Source organism: Ailuropoda melanoleuca, chromosome 4 (genome assembly GCF_002007445.2).
Source record: "Ailuropoda melanoleuca isolate Jingjing chromosome 4, ASM200744v2, whole genome shotgun sequence".
Lineage (NCBI taxonomy): Eukaryota > Metazoa > Chordata > Mammalia > Carnivora > Ursidae > Ailuropoda > Ailuropoda melanoleuca.
The window spans coordinates 22,504,532-22,527,957 of NC_048221.1; the positions used below are offsets into that span (position 1 = coordinate 22,504,532).

General features: G+C 42.4%; 1 protein-coding gene across 1 annotated transcript in view; it reads left to right on the top strand.

Moving 5' to 3' along the window:
- Positions 1-23,426, top strand: part of CACNA2D3 (calcium voltage-gated channel auxiliary subunit alpha2delta 3) — a 488,288-nt gene that overhangs the window by 244,362 nt on the left and 220,500 nt on the right. The window contains exon 10 of the mRNA XM_034658484.1: positions 12,430-12,447. Within this exon, the coding sequence (XP_034514375.1) occupies positions 12,430-12,447 (18 nt within the window). The remainder of the gene's footprint in view (positions 1-12,429; positions 12,448-23,426) is intronic.

The following is a 23,426-nucleotide window of genomic DNA, read 5'->3' on the forward strand; positions in this document are numbered from 1 at the left end:
ATTATTTAATTACATTGTTTCATTTATTCATATTTAAGATTAACAAACATATTGGGTTTAGATTACTGTTACCAGAGAATAATGCTCATCTTTTTTTTTTTTAACCTTTTAAGACAGTGACAATTTACTGGATATGACAATGAGATAATTTTTATTTAAATGTAATACTATACTAAGTCAGTTTAATTGCAAGACAGTCCTATTTGTGCTTCTTTTTTTGTTCCTTGGTCATGTTCCCTAACTTATGAATTCAGTATTAATGACAGCATTTTGTAGCTTAGGTTTTGGCATTTGGATTCCATCAGAAGTTTATGTTTTAATATGAACCTCAGAAGTATATTAGCCTCTTTGAGATTTGGGCCCAAGTGACACTGGTAAGACCTTTCTTAACTAAGAGAAAGAAAATCCTGTAATAACAAAAAAGGCACTAGTAAATAAAGATATTCGATAAGAGTTACTCTGTTTTATGATTTAATTATAAACTAATCAAGACCATGAGAAAAATTCCACTGTAAATACACACGGACTTCAAAATTATAGGAACATGTGTTTGGCAAAACATGCTTAAAGATTGCCAAACACCAGATTTGGGGAGTGGGGAGTGAAATGTATTTTGAGAGGTCAGCAGTCCTAGTATATTAGTAGGTCTCCTCCTTTCTACACATGACCAAAACAAGCCCGAAGTAGTGTGCTAGTCAGTGTGTCAGCAGGCTTGAGTGAGGGACAAAGCTCCCTTCTGTTCTACTGCCAAGCAGACCACGTACATTTTAGTTTCATATTGGATTCCCTTCATTATCCATTAATAGATTATTCTAAGTTTTTTTTTTTTTTTTAGAAAAAGACTCATTGGATTGTGTGACTTGTTTATCCCATTGGGTCAAAAAACAAGGTTTGGAGTCAGTCTTTGTTCCCCCATGTTTGGAATGTAAGTGACTATATCTGGCTGCTAGAGTTGGGTGAGAATTTCTCATGAGGATGCATTCAGAGGCCTTAACTCCTGGCATGGCTTAGAGTAAGCACTCAGCATGTGCAAATTCTCATTGTTAGTAAATGGCATCCAGTCTTAACTTGCAAAGTGCTCGGATGCACAAAGAGAACTAGTATCATTCAACTCATGGCTTTGCCAGTTCTTTCTCTTTCCAGGTGAACATAAAATATATTCATTGATGGGCCAAGGTGAAAACAATATGTAAGAGAAGGAACTATTCATAGATTTTTCATAGAAAAGAACTTATAAACTAGAATCACAGACAAGAATCACGGAGTGGGAAGTTTCCTGAAGGATCTCCTAATTGAGAACATCAACAGAGGACTGTCTGTCACCCACAGCTCACACATTTACCTTCAAATATTTATTTAATGTGTTTACATATGTAAGACACAAGCTTGATAGGTAAACTACATAATCTCTTGCTTTTACTTAATAGTTTATAATGTTTTCCATAGGCAGCAGGAAATGGAAGGGCCTTTAAGTTACAGATATCAAGATAGAGATCACCTGTCAGTGAAATATATAACTTACCAGGTTGACCACTAAAGAGTACGGCACTGACACTGTGGCCCATCCTTTGTGAGTATGCAGAATACATGTGTACTTTCTTTTCTGGCTCCTTTGATTTTTATCTGTGTCAAATTCTGTCTATATAGATTTTTTTTTTCCACTGCAGACATGGAGGGTGACTGGAGATTCATTCACTTTATAATTAACAAAGGATGTGTATTGAGGGGAGGGTCTTTCTGGTCATTTTTCTTAGAGGCCTACTATTTCTAGTTAAGTTGCTGCACAGATTTCTTTGTGGTTCAACAGTTTGACAGATCCCTGCAAACCCTCTCTTGGAAGACATCTGTTGAGTGAAGTAATTGTTTCATTGCAGACTCTTGAGTTTTCATTAATTTTCCTCTGTGGGTTTTCAGTGTCTCCTTTTGTGGGGAGAGTGGGAGCCCATTCATCTCTTTTGGAGGGTTTCAAGTTTGTTGGCTCATCATCTCCTCTGGTAAGACCTTCCTTGGAGGACCATTCTGGCCACTGCTGACCCTTCTGGTTCTCTGAGTCTGTGACCTGCCAAACGGGCTCTCTGCATGCAGACATCAAGGCCCATATCTCTCCCAGGTGGCTGCAGATCCAGGTGATGGAAAGCTGAAAGAAAGTATCAGTACCTTCCTCTGTTGCACCCCTGTTGGTACTTCTCCTCCTACACCCCTTTCTCCCCCAACCTTCTCGGTACAATATCTCCTTATAAGGCCCTGAGTTGGCTCCTAGTTCATAGTCTCAGAGGAATTATATGACATGCATAAATTATGAAACATTTTTGCAAATTAAGTTTTAATTAAAACCAGCAGCTTAGAGCATCCAACTGGAAGTAGTCACAATGTTGAAAAGCGACACTGGTAGGGTGGGAGTTCAGGAGAAGGTCTGAGTGGGTTTGTATCCTGTTCAGATATTTCCAAAGTGAATCCTGCAGAAAAGAGCTTCCTTCCCTATCAGATCCTCCTTAATCTACACTGATCCCTGGACTGCCATGTGGACTAATGTGGTTTTCAAACAGGAAATACAAAAGCATCATGGTGCTGGTTTTATCTGGACTTTGCCAAATTCCCTTTTGATTCTACCAATCCATGTTCTCACAGGAATCCAGCAGGACCTTGGGCTCCCCCACACTGCCAGAACTCCAGATAATTTTTCAGCAAGATGACCACACAAAATAAGGCTGAAGAATGACACTTTTAATTGGAAACTTATTTTTCCGATACAATGCAGAATTCGAGCCTGATGAGAAATGACTTCTTATTGTGAGAATTTTTAGAACATTATAACAAGCAGAATGTCTGGGGCTTTCCCCCAGCTGATAGTCCTTAGCTATATGTAATGTGAGAATTGTTCTGGTCTGCCCATTAATAATCCACATTTTCCAGCGTCCCCAAAAATGTCTGCCATCAAGTGAATAATTTATGCAGGCTTGCTTTTCATCTAGGCAGGGCTCTAGTGGTGCAACGAAAACATCAGATTTTTTTGATCCAAAATTAAGTTTGAAAAATCTGACCTTTAGTTATCAATTCACTTCGTTTCTACTAAATAACCTGGAGGTGATAGTCTGCAGGAAGCAATGTGGTGCTCTCTGGAGACCCACAACAGAGCGAACCCTTTGGCCGTTCGTCGTTCGGGGATTTTAAAGTTGAATATCCTCTCTGTCTCTAACTCATTTGAACTATGGAAAAAGTTCATCCATATAATCTAACCTTTAAAAATTACTGGAAGATTTTTTAAGATGATAATACATAGTGCTGGCTTAGGGGTGGTGAAGTGAACATCAGAAAGAGAGAACCCTGCTCAGAGTGTAAATTAGGACAGCATTCTAGAAAGCACATGGACTGAAATATGCAATGCCCTTTAACTAATAATTCAGCTTCTTGAAAAGTTGAGAGTGTGTGCAACAGTTTTCCTACAAAGATGTTTATTACAAACGTGTGGACACTACAAGGATGTTTATTGCAGTCATCTACTTTAGTGACAAGGAGAATATAGCCTAGATAGCTCATAAGTCATTTATCATATATTCAAATAATGGAATACTGTGTAGTCATTTAACATAATGCTAACTGAGGACAACAATGGACGTTAGGGGGAAAAATGGACGCTAGGGTCAAAGGTGGCCTTAAATTCTCCTTTTGCCTTTCTTTGACATCTGATTTTCTACAAGGAACATGCATTGCTGATATGATTTTTGTTCTGAAGAAACACTTTAAAAAGCAAGCGTGTTGCAAAGAAAGGTCTTTTTATCCATATTTTTCTTGCTTTTTTTTATTATTTTTTATTTATTCGTCAGAGATAGACACAGCCAGGGAGAGAGGGAACACAAGCAGGGGGAGTGGGAGAGGAAGAAGCAGGCTCACAGCAGAGGAGCCCGATGTGGGGCTCGATCCCAGAACGCCGGGATCACGCCCTGAGCTGAAGGCAGACGCTTAACCGCTGTGCCACCCAGGCGCCCCCATATTTTTCTTGCTTTTAAACACAGTGCTGGAAAAATAAGTTAAAGTTCTGTTTGTACCCCAAACTAGATATTGAGAAATCATTAATAAATTATATGTGGTCAGAGAAGAAAGCACTCAAACTGATAAAAGCAAGAAAATTTGGAGTACAGAGATAATCATTCTCCCCGTGAGTCTTTCTAACAGGGCTTGAAGGACTTCTAGGATATCAGGCAAAAATTCCAATAGGTACTCGAATAGAAAAATCGGTTATATATATATTTTTTTATTGACCCTGTTTTTATTCCTGTCTTCCAGCCTGCAGTGTTGTCTACCTCTGCCACTGTTCTCCTTCCCACCCTCTCCCTTCTCATCACCACCGTGAGCAGGGTTAGTTGAAGCCATGAGCCTGGAGGGGCGGCCTCACTGAGGCGATTGTAGAATGAGCAACAGGGTGCCCACATTAAGTAGCAGAAGTAGACTGACTGAAAACCAGGGGAGGAGGAGATTCTGAGGAGCAGGACACGTGACACAAAGAGACACCCTTGTGTCTCCCGACTCATCTAACGTTGTCATAAAGACCAAAATATGATGCCCTGTGTTTTTGTGAGGAAATTTCACTTGTGCCATCGGAAATCTTTTGAGGAAATTACTTCTGAGTTGTTTTTAAATTGAGCAAAAATACAGAGATTTTTGATGAATCCCTTGATTTGTGCAAGTAAAATCTAGTTGTGAGCAGCCATGGTGTATACTGTAGGTGACCAGCTACAAATATCTATGGGAATAATGAGAACTCAGTTCTCTCAGGATGTCCCCATGGCTCCTACTAAGCTGGAAGCCACTAGAAGCTAAGTCCCATGGATGGACATGGGGCTCAAATGACGCCATGGGCACTGAGTTCTGCCCCTCTAACTTCCCACGTTTCATAGTGTTGGCTTTACTCTTATGTCCCATTTGGTGAACTGTTCCCAGAGAGGCATATCCTCAGACTCAAGAGAGGAAAGGGAAGGGGCACCTGGGTGGCACAGCGGTTAAGCGGCTGCCTTCGGCTCAGGGCGTGATCATGGGATTGAGCCCCACATCAGGCTCCTCTGCTGTGAGCCTGCTTCTTCCTCTCCCACTCCCCCTGCTTGTGTTCCCTCTCTCGCTGGCTGTCTCTCTGTCAAATAAATAAATAAAATCTTTTTAAAAAAAGAGAGAGAGGAAAGGGAAGAGGAGAGAAAGGGGGAGAGGGATATAATTTTTGATTACTTCTATAAAAGTCCTCACGAGATTTGTTTAGGTCACATGTCCACTCTGAGCCATTTGCTGCGGCCAGGGGAGAGTGATGAGTTGGTTGGCTTAGGTCTTGGCACTGTCCATGTCAAGGAGCTTGTAATAGAACCTTACCCAAAGCCTGGGGACTACTACAAAAGGAAGGGGCTTGTGTTGAAAGCAAAGAGACACACGTCTATTGTGAGAGTTACATACTGCCTAAGACACCTTATCCAGGCTTTATCTTTATCACATAACCACTGTGAAGAAGTGATGGTCCACTGAGGGAGATTGTGATTCCAGGTGTGTGGGCTCATTCGTGGACCATGAGGTACTTGGTTATTAGTATAATCTCTCAGACACTGTAGGATTGGGGCCAACTCTGTAAACTCCAGAGGTTACAAGGGGTAAAAACAGCAACTGTTACGGGCCAGTGGCTGTTGTAGGTTCTCAGCAGATATTGATCTCATGTAATCCTCAAATTAATCCCTTGCAATAGTGTTACTATTACAGTCTTACACATGAGAAATCCAGAGCTCTGCGATAATATATTTTCCTCCAAGGCCCCGTGGCTAGTAATGGTAAAGGTAGGATTTGAAACTGATCTACCAGACTCCAAGGCAGTCCTCCTTCATCCCTTCCTTCCTGCTTCCTTTCCTTCTCTTTTTTCCTCTCCCCCAACCCCTCCCTCCATTCCCTCCCTACTTCCCCCTTACCCCCATCCCCCTTCCCTCCTTCCCTCCTTCCCTCCCTCCCTTCCTCCTTCCTTCCTTCCTTCCTTCCTTCCTTCCTTCCTTCCTTCCTTCCTTCCTCTATCCCTCCCACAAATATGTACTGAATGTTTAACAAGGGCCAGGTACAGTACAGGTGTAGTCTGTGGTGGTAAAACAAGTAACGGAAGTAGATACAATAGATGTAAGCCCTGGATGAATCTTACATCCTTATGGGAAGAGGTAATTAAAAAGTAAACAAGAAGATGACAGAAGGTGATACATGCTAAGACAGGAGTAAACAAGGTGATGTCATAGGAAGACACTTGGTTGAGATAGGGACTTCAGTCAGGGGAGGTGCCATCAGAGCGGCAATCTGACAGATGAGTAGGAATTGGTGAGGCCAAGCTTGTGGGGGGTATCAGAGAATTGATATGAGCAGGGGACAGAGCATTAGGCCACCAGAGAAGATAGCCACACAAAGCCTTTGAGGCAAGTGAAGGCTGGCAAAGTACCAGGTTCATACGTTTCGATTATTCTGGATGCAGTATAGAGATGGGACTGGGGGTGGGGAGTCAAAGCGAGGGGATAGAAGAGCCACGGGGTGGCTTGGCATGGGGTGGCAGAAGCGGATGGTTGTGGGACAGAAACTACACTGCCAAACCTTAGCTCATCAGAGCCCTTCCGTCCTTGGTGTGCAGGTTTCGGAGTTTGAGCCAATGCGCAGAGCTTCCTCTGATGTATAAGAGGAACAGCGATCTTTATCCACATTGCTTAATGGAGAAGAACGGAAGATTATACATGCAAACATGAGCAAGAAAAATAAATGAACACAAGGAAACTTTGCAGCAAGAGGGATTTATCGCTCATTCGTAAGGCCTGAGGCAAAGGGCCAGTTTTACAAATGGAATAAACATATGTAGGCCAGGCTTTTGTGTGTGTGTGTTTTACACAGTTGGCAGGAAAATACTTTGTTTCCCGTTTGGTCTTTACATATTTCATAGTGAAATGTGTTGTTTTGATCAATAGATCTTTAATTGGAGTTTTATTTTTGAAAAGGAGTCCATTCAACTCCAGAACTTCATTGAGCTAGAGTGATGGATGTGTGTCCCCTCTGTTGCCCTGTGACTCTGTGCAGAGCTCTGAAATAGAAATGAAGTGAATAAGGAAAGTTAAAACGAAAGCACTCCCCTCCCTTGGTGGAGGCACTGTCTCACTTTGAAGCACCTTTCTTTAGCTTCAGGGACATAGAGCGCTCTCCGTTCTCCCAGCTCCCCCCTCCCTCCTGGCTCCTCAGCGCTCTTTTCACTGGCTCCCATTGGCTCCCAGACCTCTACCTGGTGGGATGTTCCTGTTCTGTCCCTGACATAAGCTCTTCTCTCTGCATGCACTCCCTGAGTCACCTTGTTGGCACACTGATGGTGACCGCGCTGCCCACCCTACACTTCCTCCTGCAAGTCTAAGAGATATCCTCAAATTGTCAGTTGTAGACAAAGCTCAACTCTGGAGAGCTTTCTTCAAATACTCTCCTCCTTTTGTCTTCCTCTTTGCAGGAAATGGCTGTTCCATTTTTGCATTTGCATGGACCAAAACCCTTGGATGCACTCTTCATGTCTTTCCTTTCATATTATAATATCAGTCTCAATCGAGTTTACTCTGAAATTGATCTAAGGTCAGACCAATGCCCGCCACCTCCACCAGCAGCGCCCTGATTCAGTTCTCCATTATTTCTCACCTGGATTATTCACTGCCCTTCCTACTGGTCTCCCTTCTCAAATCCTGTCTTTGCTGCTTTCTGGTCATGTGACCTTGTAGTTCCATCAGCTGCAAGACTGGGGTAATAATAGAACTTACCTAATAAGATTTCTGTGAGTTTTCAATAAATTAATATAGGTGAAGCAGTTAGAATAGTGGATAGCTGGCCATAGCTGTAGTCATTACTGCTGTCGTCACCACCCTAGCGTGTGGTTTCCATCCTCAAGATACTCTCATAGTCCAGAATGACTGCTAGGGCACCAGCCATCACAGCTACCTTACTGGCAGCAGCATGGAGGGAGTCCTTTTAAGGACACTATCTGGTAAAGCCACATCCATGGATATCTCATTGACCACAACTGAACCACTTAGCCACATTAAGCTCTAACAGGGTCATTCAGCTGACCCTGGCTAAAAGTTTGGTTTCAGTTACCAAAAAAAGAAGGGCAGAATGGCAGTTACTACAACTCTACCGTGAATGGGAGGCATGTGGTATTATGAGGCATGTGATGAGGGCATATGATGCAAGAGGTCAGACAAGGCTTCTTTGAGGCAATGGCAACTGACCAGAGAAGTAGGCATTTGCTAGGCAAGCAAGAAGGGCTATGAGGGAGAGTGTCAGGATGAGGAGAGAATAAGTGTAAATGTCTGCAACAGGAGAGGGCATGGTAAATATTTATGCTACATGGTTACATCATGCACCACATGCTGGGAACTGCGGTAAGCTGGATTTTCTGTCTCCATCCAGACTCTTCCATAAGGGGCGGTGCCAGAATTTCTCGATCCCCTTTCCAGTATGAGAGATGCCCCGATGGAAGGGCCTGAGAAGTCCCCAGGTCCTTCAGGAGCGTGGGTTGGTGCTAGTGCCCCTTCGTTTCCATGAGGGGAAACACCTTGAGCCTGATGGTTAAAGCAGTGGTGGGGCTGCCAAGAGACTTGACTTTGACCCTCAGCTCAAGCATTTCCTGGCTGAGTGACCTTGGCAAGGTAATTAGCCATTCTAAATATTATCTGTTTCCTCATCTATAAACTGGATGATACTACTGTCTATTCTGGAGGTCCGAGGTGGGGACCAACATTGATCAAGATGAAAAAGCACTTAGCCAAGGACCTGGTCCATTGAGAGTGTCCACTAAAGGGTGGCTTGTGTTGTTATTACTGTCATCTTCATCCTCATCGCCTTCCCTCTCCATTCTCTTTCAAATGACGCTTTCTCAGTTTTTCCACGTTCAAATGTCAGGCATCTCATGGATGCATCCAGCACCCAGCTTTTCTCCAGGAATGTGGGACCCCGGAGCATACCACTACTTCTTTCTTTCTTGACCCTTCCGTTCAAAAAATGACTGGAGGGTGTGCATAGTCGGATATAGACTCATACAACTTGGGGGTGTTTAGCCTGGAAGGAACCTGAAGGTGCCAGTGCGGACCTTTCCATAGTAAGTGAAGAAACAGATCCGGAGACGTGGAGCCCGTTGACAAGGCACAGGTGGCTTTTGTAAAAGAGACGTTGCCTCACCTTAGGCCATGTAATGATGGGAAGTTCCCAGGCTGGTTTTATGTGCATCCATGGGTCAGCGAGACAGTCTGCACATACAGAGATATCCATGTCAGGCATATGGGAATCCGAGAGGTCATGTCCATCCTTCTGGTAGAGAGATTTCTTTTTCTCTTGCAAGTTGTCAGCTTGGGTTATCAACATGGTGTGTTTGTGGAGGTGGTGTGAATTCAAGGACCTCAATTCTCTTTCCCTAACATCGGCCTTAGGTATACCCTAATAACAAGGTACCTTCTTTAGCAAGGCGGACACCAGTTACAGGCACAGCTTAGAAAACTTCAGAACTTACATACAACGTAAACACCCTCATGCCCTCGTGGTGCTTGTGACCGAGCAGTGGAGAGACATCACATAAATAAATTACATAGAAATCATAGATGTGCTCAGAACTACAAAGAAAAAGTACAGGAAGACCTTGAGAGACCCATCGTGTCCAGGGATATGGTTTGCCATTCCTTAGTTTTTAGCCTGCAAAGGACATTGATATTTGGCTCTTACATTCTTTCCAACAAAACTCAGACATAACTTCAGAATCCTTCTCAACCCGGCCCTCCAGACAGCCATTACTAATCAGTCAGACTTGGCTCTCGAGACAGAATCTATTGGCCATCCAAGATTTGGCCTATTTCCCAGACCTCCCTCCACCATCCCTTCTTCAGACAAGCATCTGGCCAAAGACTGGAAGGCACATGCCTCAAGGCTCCAGCCCGAGGCCCCGAGAGTCCGGCTAATCAGGTTCCCAGCTCAGGCTCGTGTGTACCATTTGTGACTGTTGGGTGGATGGTGTGTCTTCAGGGGAGCCGGCTCCCACGTGGTAGCATCTGTGGCTGCTAATGCTCTGATCTAAATTTGCTGTGTTCTATTCTGAAGCTCCTTCTCAGAGGTCCAACCTGTTGAGGGCACTGCAAACTGTAATTTCTGTTCCTTCAAAGCTCCGATAGGAAAGTGGTTCTTCGTTCTCATGAGTTATTTCTTGAGGAAAATATATGTTTTGTGGACAGTTTGAGGACAGTCTTAAACTGAGGACATCACCACAAAGGCCTAGTCTCTCATTTTCCTTCTCATGTGCTTAAATGGGTGAGTCAAAAAGGAGTGTTTCCTGCTTGACGGAGATGAAGCTTCCAGAAAAAGAGAGAGAAAGGGTAGCTCTCCTTTCAGAGGCCTGTCAAGTCCGGCAGTTTGTGCAGGACTGAACCTTGCTATTTATTTTACAGTTCATCAAACATTTGTAATTCTCAGGGCCCCCCGTGCATTTCATATGACAAGCTGTGATTCAACACAAATGCTTTCCTAAGGAAACACGCATTTATCATTCCCTTAATGTTTGCGTCTCCAAGGTTTCTTTTCCGTTGTATGAACAAAATGCTTAATATGTAAGAGAATTGACTTGAAGTGATCCCTCATTTTAGGCTCAATTTCTACCTCTTGATACATATTTTCTGAATTCTTAAGAAGCACTGGAGGAACTCACAAGCTTCCTTTTTGAATAGTGGTCACCATAACCATAAATAGGATGAAAGCATTAGAAAAGCTTGCTTATAGTATTCCTGTTTCCTTAAATTGGGAGACCTTTGGGGATAAAATTGCTTGAAAAATGAGTGTTGGAGAGGTTGGGTCTGCTTTTCATGGACATTCTCCAAATTATTCTGAAGTTGTCTCTGAGATCCAAGGCACTTTGTTGGCTTTGGTCTATCCCTTTTGCCCTTTGCTGGGCTCTATCCACAGGTGCAGGGCCTTAGGAACCCCTGGTCTTAGTGTATATGAAGAAAGAACATTCTTCTCAGGGTTAAAGGAATGGGAAAGGTAAAAGGTTCAAAAGGGACCCCAGGATGTCTGGTTTAGTTATCTTGCATCCTCTAGCACTTCCAATGTTATAAGCTCTAGAGAGACAACAAGAAAAGTCTGCTGTCTAATTTCCTAGTTTTCATGGCCTTTACTATGTGAATTGGGTTGAATGTGTACCTTCTAAAGTCGGACAACCCAGCTCTACAATTTATTATCTATGGGACATTATATAATTACTTACTCTAAATGCCATTTTATTTTTCATCTGTAAAATGGGGGTAATTAGGGTACCTAGTGTTGGGTTGCTTTGATTTGGTGGGATAATGCAAATAAAAGGCTTTAAACAGTGCCTGGTGACAAGATCACACACAGTAAATGTTAGTCTCTATGATAAGAAGTAAGTCTTGAAAATGATGTAATTCCTAGATTTGGTATTTAATACATGGATAATGTAATTTCCCTTTCAGATTAGAAAAATGCTTTTCAAAACACTGCATGCTGTAATGGCAGTCACAAATACAGTGGCATTAAACCACAGCCTAATAGTCTCAATGCTGAAAAATAGACAACAACATCTTATAAATGTTCATCTTTTCCTACATACCTATAATTTCAGTTTCTTGCCTGTACCATTGGGAAATCTATTATGTCTTATTTTATGGATTAACTGACTGCCTATTCATTGTTCTTAGAATATCAGCTTTACTTCAAAGGCACAAATCCTTGTGCATGCTTCCTTAACCACCAATAAAAGGAACAGTTAAGGGGCTACAAAGCAAGAAAAATTGACTTTAAAAACAGAACATTCTTCTAATGGTCTTACCTTTATGTACAGAAGGGTTTCTCAACTTTGGCACAATCGGCATGTGGGCTGGGTAATTCTTTTTTGTGGGGGCTATCCCCTGCATTGTAAGCCATTTAGCAGCATCCCTGGTCTCTACCCGCTAGAAGCCAATAACTCTGGCTCCCTCCCCTCACCGGTTTTGAAAACCCCAGATATCTCCAGACAGTCCTCCTCTACTAGGTAACTACTGGTGTGCAAGAAGGAGGAATTGGGTCTTGGAAATGTGTGTTGGGGGCCACTGAACAGAAGAACCTCAGGTCTAGTATTGCAGGAAGTTGCCAAACTGCCAGCATGCGTGTGGTGATTCCCAAAACATGTGCTTACAGATTATCTGTTGATACTACAGATTCAGACAGCAGGTTGAATAATCAGCACCGTAGCTTAATTTGGCGAAGTGTCTTTAGTTTTATTTCCCTCTTCTTCTCCCAGTTTTGGTTTTTCCATTTGCCAGTGGTGACCAAATGAAGTTTTACAGTTGATCTTGACTTTTTATGTAATGATTGCTTTTTTCTTTTCTTTTCTTTTTCTTTCTTTCTTTTTTTTTTCCTCTTGTTTTTCAGCTCCCTCAGGCACAAAAGGTAAACTCTTTTCCATCACATTGCAGTCATTCTCAGAACTTGCGAACTGTGCATGTCTCCATGATTTTGTGCGTTCAGTGCTGTTCATGACCAGTGAAATGGTTTTCCTCTTAAACCTCTAAAAGCCTGAGGTTGGGCAGGAGCAGAAAGGCCAACAGACTCATCTGTCCACTGTCTCCCTGCCAAGTTTGTTCCATCAAAGAACCCTCTTGTGGCCAAAAGTTTGGGGACAACTCTGCACCCAACCATTTTGCTCAAGAATTCTCAAATAATAGGTCAAGAGTAAATTTAGCACATTCCTTCAAACACAGCATTCCAGGTCTTGCCTGAGGTACTTTCCTAGGGATACAGCTAATGTGAATAATTTGTAAGGCCCAGTGACTAAGTTTAGATTCTGGGCTCTTAAGCCAAATCTCTGAAGACTCCCTGTGGGTTTCATTAATTGTAAAATCAATAGCTCCTTCCCTTGTCTCATCGGCTGTACCACCTGGAGAGCATTAGAGCCAAGTTCTTGCCAAAGTCAGACCCTTTCACTGGTCCTCATTGTCTGTCTGGGATGATCTGGTTTCACCATTTAGAATGTTCTCTGTCTAGTAAGATTCCATGTGATTGCCATGCTGGCTTTGCTGTGTTGTCCCCATGGCATGTCATTGTATCCTAAGGACAGTTACAGAAGAAAACATGACACATGATGCCTGCTGACTTGTTCTGGGATATTTCACAAACACAAGCAAGATTTCCAGAAGGCACAGTGATTTCTGGGGGCCAGATGTGGGTTGGTTTTGTTTCAAGAGTTGAGGTAAGGCACCTCCCCGAAATGTAAGCAGTACCTCCCAAGCTTTCCAGTTTGGAGCAAAGATGATTTGATTCCTTCCCGTTGAGAGAGATAGCACAACTGCTCTACAAAAGACAGTCTGTTCAGACCATATGGACAACCAGAGGCCTAGAAATCATTACACAATTACTCAAATATATTTGAGATATTTAAACAAGGCGAGACATGCTAGTGTGTGACTTGGCTTGTGGTAATGTTTGATTACACTTCAGTGCCATCACAGAAAGCCTGAACACTTCATTAAAAGTTAAAGTATTTGAGTAGAACAACAGCTTCCAGGGTAAATATATGGTCAGAATTCCAGATTATCTGGAAGGATCGGCATCTTTAATAGGTCATGCTTTCTTAATTGCCCACATTTGAAATTTCTTTGTAAAGAGACTTAACAAACTCAGTGCCTAAAACTGGACCAGCCTCAACGTACTGGCATTTATTCATCAAGTTTCCACTGATCCATATACAGAAGCATTCTGTTGTAGAAAATTCCTCATGAATTTGAGGTGCCATCAGCCATGGAATTTTAAAACAAGGTTCAAAACAAACCAACACAGAATACGGTAAGAACAAAGGTTGCTGGGACATATGGTGTTCAATAGCAGTTAGCTCCCTGCCCTCTTTCTTTCTGTCACTCACATCACATGCCGTGCAAATAGAAAGTTCGGAACTGGGGAGGATGCCCCAGTGCCTTTCCAAAGATGTTGGACTGCCCAAGAACTTGCTGTGCAGCCCTGTGTCACAAGGAATAGCTCTTCCCCCCACCCAGTTCTTCACCGTCGATTCACATTGTCTTTCTATTAAAATAGAAAGATACTTACCATAAAAATTTTTAAGAACCCTGCATGAAATGGTTTCAGAACTCTTGGGAGTCATTTCTGGGCAATTCAGCTCGTTGGAGAAGGAGTTTAAGTAGAAACCTTGGGGATCTGGGCTGGGTCAGAAGGTGGAAGGTGGAGGGTGGCTGAGGAGAGTCACACAGCTGATGGAAGACACCTGCCTCAGGGCAGCCAGTCTCAGGTGCTGGTGGATGAGTATCAGTGCCCCTCACGTCCTTCCTCTCTCCATCCCCAGTGTTACTTCGGTGACACTTGCAGGGCACTCTACTGGAAAGATGAGGCTCCTCTGAGCATCAGCCCCCCTCAAACTCATTGTCCTGCTGCTTGACCAGCAAAGGAACATGGTGGGTTGCTTCCCAGCCTCCCTCCGTTTGTGACCATGGGCCAGTTAATTAACTTCTGTGCGCTTTAGGATTCTTTTCATTTAACAAGAATGATAGACTCATTTTCCGGTTTTGTTATGAGAGTTATTTCTCGTACTGGTGTCTAGCACAGAACCTGCCATATGCTAGAAACTCACAAAACTTAGAGCTCCTCCCACTTACGTGTCTTGGCTTCTTATGCTTTAGAGCAGCGATGAAGAGGACATATGAGCAGATCACGCGGGATGTGGTGGTCTGGGGCCTCGGCAGTGATTTGTGGTTCTGACTCCAGCCTAATGAATAATCAGGAAATGACAGAAGTGCCTGGAGGATACACGATGCCCCTCTAGTTTCGTTAAAAACTCTACAGTACCTGACTTCACCTTTACATGGAGTCAGAAGGAGATGCACGTTGGGCTTGAAACCCCAACAAAGCAAAGGCTTCCGGGGACAATTGTTTTGAGAGATTTCTTCCCAAAGTCTTTGACGTTACCCGTAGATTTCACCCAGCCGTGGACATGATTGCAATGAGCCCCTTCCAAACCCAAGAGTTTGTTGTTCTCGGGGTAAAAGGGAGGCATCTCCAGCTGTTACGTCTTTGGCCTGCTTTTCACATGAGGTCATGGGTGCATACATTTGACCATATGGTGTCTGCATTTGTGCTGTGTTTTTGTTGGAGTCTCTCTTTGTATCATCTGCAACTGTTTTTTCCATAAATGTTTTGAGTAGTTATGTCTCTGTAAACATGCTTACTTTAATCTCTTAGCTGATCTATCACTAAAAATGTCCCATTTGGGTGTCTCTCATATGTATGGTAGTCATTAATGATTGTTGGCTGAAAGTTATGGGTTTCATAATTCTGATATTTTGAGGGTCTTTCAAAACTTACCTTCTAGCTTATGACTATTTTCTAGAACAATGGTTTGCAAAAATAATTTTATTTTGTTTTTACTGTGATTCTTAAGCACCTTGAGATCATTTCTAGACTCTGTAAATTTCAACCCTTGATATCACGTTGGGATAGTGCTAACTGGTGATATGCCTGATTAACTATTTTCACCAAATGCAGTGAAGTGTCCTGAAGCTTTGGTTAAAAACCGTGTAGCAATACAGACCTGATGCCCTCAAGCCATCACAAATCTGTTCTTTTCAGTGGAAATTGAACCACTTTCTCCAGTGGATTGACTGTCCTAAATTGAACAATGAAGAAAGGTCCATATGTAAGAAAGGTTTGCCTGGTTTTTTTTTTCTTACATGGAACTTCTTGACTTCTACAAGAACATCTGAGAGATACCATTTTATAATAATAACACAGCAGAGTTACCCAAAACCACTTGCAAGTGTACATTCAGTCATCATTCCTGGCAAAAAAAAATTGTCCATTTTTTCAAACAGCATATTCATTCAGGTGGGCTTTGTCTATGGGAACGAAATATCGGTTGTTCACTGCATGATTAATCACTGCAGAGTGGGGCCTTGAACACTGAAAGGCAAAAATACTCTTGGGGGAATTCCAAAGTCGGCTGTGTAGGTGGGTTAACTTCTCCCCCCATCAGTAACTCCTTCCCTTTATTTCGTGCTGCCTTCCCACCACTTTGGAGTTTGTCAGACACCGTTCCGTGAAGGTTTCGAGAGTGCTCTGTCTGGCCTGGCACTAGATTAGTTAATATCAGTCTGAGAACTCTGAGCAGCGTAAGCATTTTTCTCAAAACCATAGTTAAAGAAAACCACATCTCGAATCCTGTTTGGGACAGCAATTGATGCATTCAGGGCTGCACAGTATGGCAAAATGATCCCTGTTTAATAGCCCGACGACATGTTTTGTTTCCTGTTAGGAAGAGCTAACTTGCCTTCTTGAACAAACACAGCAGGGCTCACAGTTGTTCTATGCCTGCTGTGATATTCTGTGCTGCTTAACTTGTATGAGGACTCAGGAGTGCATAAATTAGCTTCTTAAATGGAGGTCGATTTGGGGGTTTTCTTTCAGGATGGAACTGGCTTATTAATATCCCCCCCCCCCCCCCGAGTGTCCTTGGGATCCGGAATCCATTTGCATTTTCTTTGTGTCCTTGTTTATATTATATTTAGGAGGGATAAATGGAAGCATTCATTTCCCTAAAGTTTTTCTTCCCCCTTTGTTTTTTTTTTTTTTTTCCTCCCTCTCCTTCTTTCTTTCATTTGTCTCATGCTTTAGATCCAAACTTGGGCAAGTGGAATCTGGCCTGCTCTTATCTCTGGGTAATCAGATTTCAGCAATCGGGGGGCATCATTTATCATTCTTCGCCTCATTTAACTTCTGTACTTTGAAATGTTGAATTAACTGTCATTGAAAATAGAAAATTGAAAGTTTGCAAAGCTGCTGTTTTCATAGAACTGTAGGTCTAGTGATTTTCGTGTTCCATTACAGTTATATAACCAGCAAAATCCGTGCAAATCAAGTGCGAAACTGAGAGGTGGTAACTATTTACATTTGGTTCTGGTTTATGACTCATTTGCTTTTACCTTTACTTGCTTTGTGTGTGAATTATTATATCTTGTTTTGATAACCCCATTTCCCCCCCTTATCATTTACTGTTTTATAGGAACATGTACAGGCATCTTTTATATGCATCCCCTGGCTGGGCTGTTAAGATTGACTACACTGAGACTGTAAGATGGTAGCTGCCATGCAAATTAGTAGATCTGCTCTGTGAATAAGGCCAGGGAGGAAGAACCCAGGACAAGTCTAGCCACTGCGGCTCTCCCGTGGCCAGTGTGCCGGAACTCTGAGGCGATCAGAGTCACAGCACATTGCTGAACCAGAATGATGATCACAGAGCCCCATAGTTTGTTCCCCACTGTAGTTCTGTGTGGGTGTATCAGTGGTGGTCCAGATCCATTGACGAAGAAGGTGTAGTTTGCCTGTTTCATATTCATGTGAGTCTTGGCCAAGGCCTCTTCCATGGCCCTCTTCAGCTCTGTGCTTTAGAACATTAATATAGGAGCACAAGACCCCCAGCGCATGGCTCCCCAATGGCGGGAGGGCTGGCAGAGCAGCATGCAAGAACTGCACCCCCATATGGACTGACGGGGGTCATGTGTCCCATGCAGACACAGGGTGCTCTTTGCCTTTCTTGTCTGAAAAAGCTAATTGGGTAATTTTAAACAAACTCATAATGCATGTTTATTTGTATATCTGGAAAAAAATGTTCAAGTTTCATCCCATTTTCATATAAATTGGAACTTTCATAGGATTTTATAACAAGGATAAAAGCAAGGTAAGAACCAGAATTCAATTATGAAAAGATTTTTTTAGTTTTTAGTTTTTACACTGTCAGCATGAAAATTGGTTAAAAAAAAAAAACACAAAACAAAACCAAAACAAAAAAGAAAAAGAAAAACCTTCAAGAATACGTTGCTAGTACATATGAAGAATATCTGTACTTCCATGTTTTAACCTGACAATCCTCCTTCATAGAAAGAATGTAACCCAAACCAGTCAGTGACTTGCAATTCTACCTCTAATGAGGAAAAGAAGAACCAACACACCCAGCAGTAGTAAAGTGGTGGCAGAAGTCACCCAAGTTCTAAAAGATAGGAAGCCATTATAAAATTGTGGTCAAAATGAAATTGAATTAAATATAAGAAAATAAATCAGTTTTAAAATCAGAATATAACATTTTATGTACATTATGGTCTTAGTGTGTGTGTGTGTGTGTGTGTGCGTGTGTGTAAACATACAGATGTACAAAACAATACTGAGAAGAAATGCATAGGTATGTCTCATAGTGGATATTCCCCTCTAAGAGGAGAACAAGTATTTTGCTTTATTCTTAATTCAATTCTGTACTTTTCAAACCCTGTGCAGTGAACATGTGTTTTTATAAGTAGTTATATTTATAATAATAGTGAACCAAATGTATTACTCATAAATACATTAAATGGACAAACAAGGCTTTTGCCTAATAATTGTTTGCTGAGCCTAACTCACTCCAGAAACAAATGAAAAACTGGGAAATCAAAACTCAGTTTTAAAAACACATACAATTACATAGATTCTTGGAACAGCTCTGCTCAGAAGATGGACAGTTTGTCAGTGATGTGCTGTCTTATACAGGACAAATCTAAAAAGTACCTTTGTTTATCAAAACTCTTCATTTTCTAACAGAAAGAGAAATCATCTTTTATGTTTAGTCAAAGGCCCATCCCATGAGATGCTTAGAGCAGCACGGATCTTAGTGTGGGCGGTCCACGGAAGTACAGGGGCACAGTTGAACCCAGGGGGCTGCCTACCCTACTCCACACACCTCATTTGGAGGTGTTGCTGGTCTTACAAACTGTTCAGTGCAGGACTGGTTGGAAGGAAAGGCTACCTTGGCTTTCAGATGGGAAGAATGGAGCAGGGAGAGTGACCTTTGCCCGGTTGCTATTTGGAGTGTGCTGTTCTCACACAGTCCAGCCCTTTGTGGTGTGCATGTGTGACAGAATGGGCTGTCCTACTCTTATGGCAGAGGGAAGAGAACCCAACTGTCCAAAGCCCAACTGCAAGGTTGGCTGGGGTTGGAGTAGAGACCCCACCCTGCCAGTCCTGCCTGGCAAACTTGGGCCCAGAACACCATCACCCTGAGCCTTGCTTTTCTCCTTGTTGTAATGGGAGACTCCCCTGAGAAGCACATGACCAGTGCTTGCCAGGGCCATCCACACTGAGTGCCTGACCGGAGGGGAAGCCGGTCTTGGAAAGAGCAATGCTACCCATTGTGCTAGAAGTATACTTTGTTTAATAGACAAATAACATTTGACACAAATAAATTAGAAATGGTTTTGAAACACTGATGTAATCTGATGTTCACCAAAAAAGAAAAAAAAAGTAAAACCAAGAATTGATTTAAAGATCCCTAGTATCGCAGTGCTTTCTAGTCCCAGACTTAATGTTTAGTGTCTTAGGAATTCAAAGTCTTCTTTAAAAAATTCTCATGTCTTTAAGATATGTGAATGTCTTCTATTATTTATTTAAAGCAGGCACAACTGTAAAATATGACTGTCTTGAGGTGTTAAAACAATACAAGCCCTGCTTATAACATTACTAAAATGAAACTGCCTTTTCTTTTGAAAGTCAAAGAAACATCTGAGTAAAAACAATGGAATTAAAAAAATTGTTTTCATTATAATTGTTCTTCCCTCCCCAAAGAAATATACATATCCTTTTTTTCTTCTACATAGGAAGGCAGAGGATTGAGAAGAGCTATTTCACAAAGCCAGGAAATTTGGCTGTGGTGGCATTAATGCCGGCATGACTTATGTCAAGCCTAGGGGCTGTCTTGAAGAGGACATCAGAGGACACCTGATGTTCTGATTTCCTTGCTTCTAGATGCCATTCTCCAGGGCTCACTTATTGACCCAAGGGCGATCATGAGCTCAAAGAATTGCCATTTTGAGGGTTCTCCTGTATTTATTGGTAGATTTTGGACAACTGTATCCATCACTTGACACACTAAGGTATGTTTCCTGAAAGCAGTATGTGAATCTACACTTTATTGGTCAAGAGCTTGGAAGAGAGAGTATCATTTAGGGGACACCTACACGGAATACCTTAATGAAGGAAAGGGAAGGGAAAAGGAAGGGAACCCAGAAAGTGTGGGTTTCCATGAGAAGAGCATTTCTTTTGTGATTGCATTACTATGGTTCTCTGAGTTCTGTAGGAGAGGAAGTGAGAGAGAGTGTACGGTGAAGAACACCGTTCATTCTGGCACAGGGCTCATGAAAAGCAGTGCAATTCATTGATTCTGGAAACCAAATCTGTGTCACAATGTAAATCTAAGCTGAGTGTATATGAAATCAATGCCAAATCACTGTCAATGATATTAATCTGGCTTCATGGTCCTCATTGGTAGGGATTTCCTATGTGGCAGGTGTGGTACGAAAATGCCATGAATTACTCAGTAGAACACACACACACACACACACACCCCATACACTCATAGACAGAGCCTTGCCTTTCTTTACTTTTTTTTTTGTCTTGATGTTTTGATACAAAATATTCTCATTTTCGCTGACAGAGTTTATCTACCTTATCATTTCTGCCCGTTACAACGAGATTTTAATTTTAATGAAGCAACTGCCCTTCCAGTTTTTTCTTTCTGAACAGAGTTACGTATTTGTTGGTCTGGTCATAGTTCAGCTGCCTGATCCTCTTTCCAGTCCCGTTATTAGCTGGTCAGACCCCCGATTAATGGATCTATAGTCATTACAAACCCAAATGTAGCCCGGTTCCATGAGAACGGCAGGGATGGCTCTGTGCGAGCTCTCAGCTCACGCCAGAGGATCCGACTGGAATGACCCTCTGGGGTTAAACCAGAGCGGTTGTGCAATCCTGCACAGCAGCACGACTAACAAGTTCAAGAACAGAGAGTTAGATGTTTATCCCTTCAAATTAACTGGAAGGATTTTGTAAAACCCAACCTAGTTTCGTGAGGTAGAAAAATGTCAGGCGAAGGACTAATGCCATGGTATGGATTTTCTTTTTCCAGAAATGACTCACAAAATTGAACCACTTGCTGAGTCATGAGCCCTTGTGTGCTTGGATTGGACCCATCCACGTGCACCCAGGCCTGGGATGCAGTAACTCATCTGGAGGCCCGGTGCTTCAGCAGCATCTGTCCCTTCTTCCCCAGCCCCTTCCTCCAGGCAGTTTCTTTCCCAGTCTGCTTCCTTCCTAACCTCCTTCCATTTACGGTAACCCCCCGCCCCCACCAGCTGCTTTCTAAGGCCTTTTGTTTAACTATTAAAGCCATGATGTTCTATCATGGGATAAAGGAATACTGTTTTTCTGTTTTGGTTATGCAGTTCAAATGGAGAGATGGATGGAGTGCTCTAATTTAGTAGAGCAGTGGGTGAATTCCAGAGGAGCTAATCAGCTCCTCTCCCCTCACCTAGAACGGTCCTTATGAGGGCGTGTGTACTTGTTGGATGTGCCAGGCTCTGTGCTGGCTGCTTTACATCTAGAATTCTACTTAATCCTCCCAAGAACTATGGGTGATATTCCTACTCTAGCAATGATCATCGTGGTTCACTGCACCCCAGGCTCCTTAAGGCGAAACATGACATTTGTCTTTGTCCTTTACAGAAAGGAGGTTGAGGGCACAGTGATTGGGATGGGGCCTCTAGCATCAGGTGGGCCAAGGCCTAAATCTCTGCTGCTCTCTGTGACCCAGTGCCAGGTTCTTTGTGCCTTTATTTCTTCACCTACAAGATGGGCTTTGCAAGACGCTTTGCAAGGTCTGTGTCAGGGTTCAATCTAAGGCTACCTAAATATAAAAACATTCAAAGCGGTGTTTAGTAATAGCAAGCTGTGCTTGGAAATAGATATGGATGAATGGATGGATGGATGGATGGATGGATGGAAGGATGGGTGGATAGGATGACTCAATAAACATGGGTAACCTGCTCTGGGATTTAATTCCAGATGCTTCTATAGCTGATTCTCCTCTCTGTGCTGCTTTCCAAAGTCACAGTGTTCAACTAAGCTGTTACACGAGCATTCTGTCCCAGCAATGGCAGCAGCATGTAAGTGCCAGCTGCTCAGAGCCTCCTTACAGTCTCACCACACTGGCACAGGCACAACACGCACAGATACCGAGTGAAGGAGCCAGGAGCCAGTGGAGGCCCCAGAATATAAAAGGACAGCCTTGCCCAAATCCTGGCACTAAGTCACTGTGACTCCTTTTCCTCCTTAGGCCTTGATTATAAAATAAATGAAAGGGCAGGATCGGAATCTGTTCTTTCCGGGATCATTTGCTGAGCACTTCCTATGTCCAGATCTATGCTAAATGCTGTGGCTAAAAAGAGGGATCATTCCCATCTTCTGCCCTTGCAGTTTACAAGCCCTCCAGAATTTTCAGTTTTTCTTCCAGCTACGGTGTTCAGTGACTGCTGTATTAACAGTTTGCACAAATTTGGTCCTAGATGGTATCTTAGGTTGAAGGGTAAATATGATTATCTTTGTAGTGAAGTTTGAGAACATCTGGTTCCCATTTCCACTTCGTTAGGGAAGGTTTTATGGAGGAAGCGGCGTTTCAGGGGGTCTTTAAACAGGAGGAAGGTTTTATCCCAGGGCCCCAAAGCTCCGACAGTTGACTGTATTTTCAGGCATCTATTTAGGAGGTGTCTAAACTGCGTTTGTGAAAATATCAGTGCTCCGTTATACTGGGGGGGGGGGTCAGTTATGTGTCATAGCTGATCATGAATATTAGCGAAAATCCAATGCCCCATGGTAATTTGTATTGTCATTATTCTGGGACAGCCTTGAAATAAGCATGTTATACCCTAATAAACAAACAAAGCAGTTTCCTACAACAGCTTTTGGATATGTTGATCTGTAATATTCTCTTGCCCATGGGTTTACTTATACATGTGTCCCTGGCCAAAGACTACATCTCCCCTCTGTCTAGATGTTTACTCAAAAAACATATTCCCCACTTAATGACATAGCTCAGAAATGCTGGGAAAAGAGGAAGCAACATAAAATCTTTCCCAAATAATAACAACTTTATTAGAAGAAAGTCATTTTGAGATTCTCATACAGATGTTCCAACATTATCACTCACAAAGTTGTCTTCAGGTTGTTAAGAAGAGGCAGAGAGGACAAACAAATTCAACAGTTGAGTTCATACAAGATACAAAGTTCAAAGAGGGACATCTGTTTACTTCTGTATTTAGACAATTTAAAATACAGTGAATCCGATAAGAATTCAGGGTCTCCAAATCTCAGACGCAAGTAATAATGATTCAGTAAGAAGTGGAAATGTCTTGGCTAAAAGCGAAATATCACTTATGGAGTATTCTCGAGAACTGAGTGACTGCACTTTACCCAGACAATCAGATGCAAAGGGAGGGGCAGTGTTACTTGGAAGATTTACTTATTCTTGTTTCTTCTGATTTCCCACTGCTACTTTGTTTTTTTTTTTTTCTTTT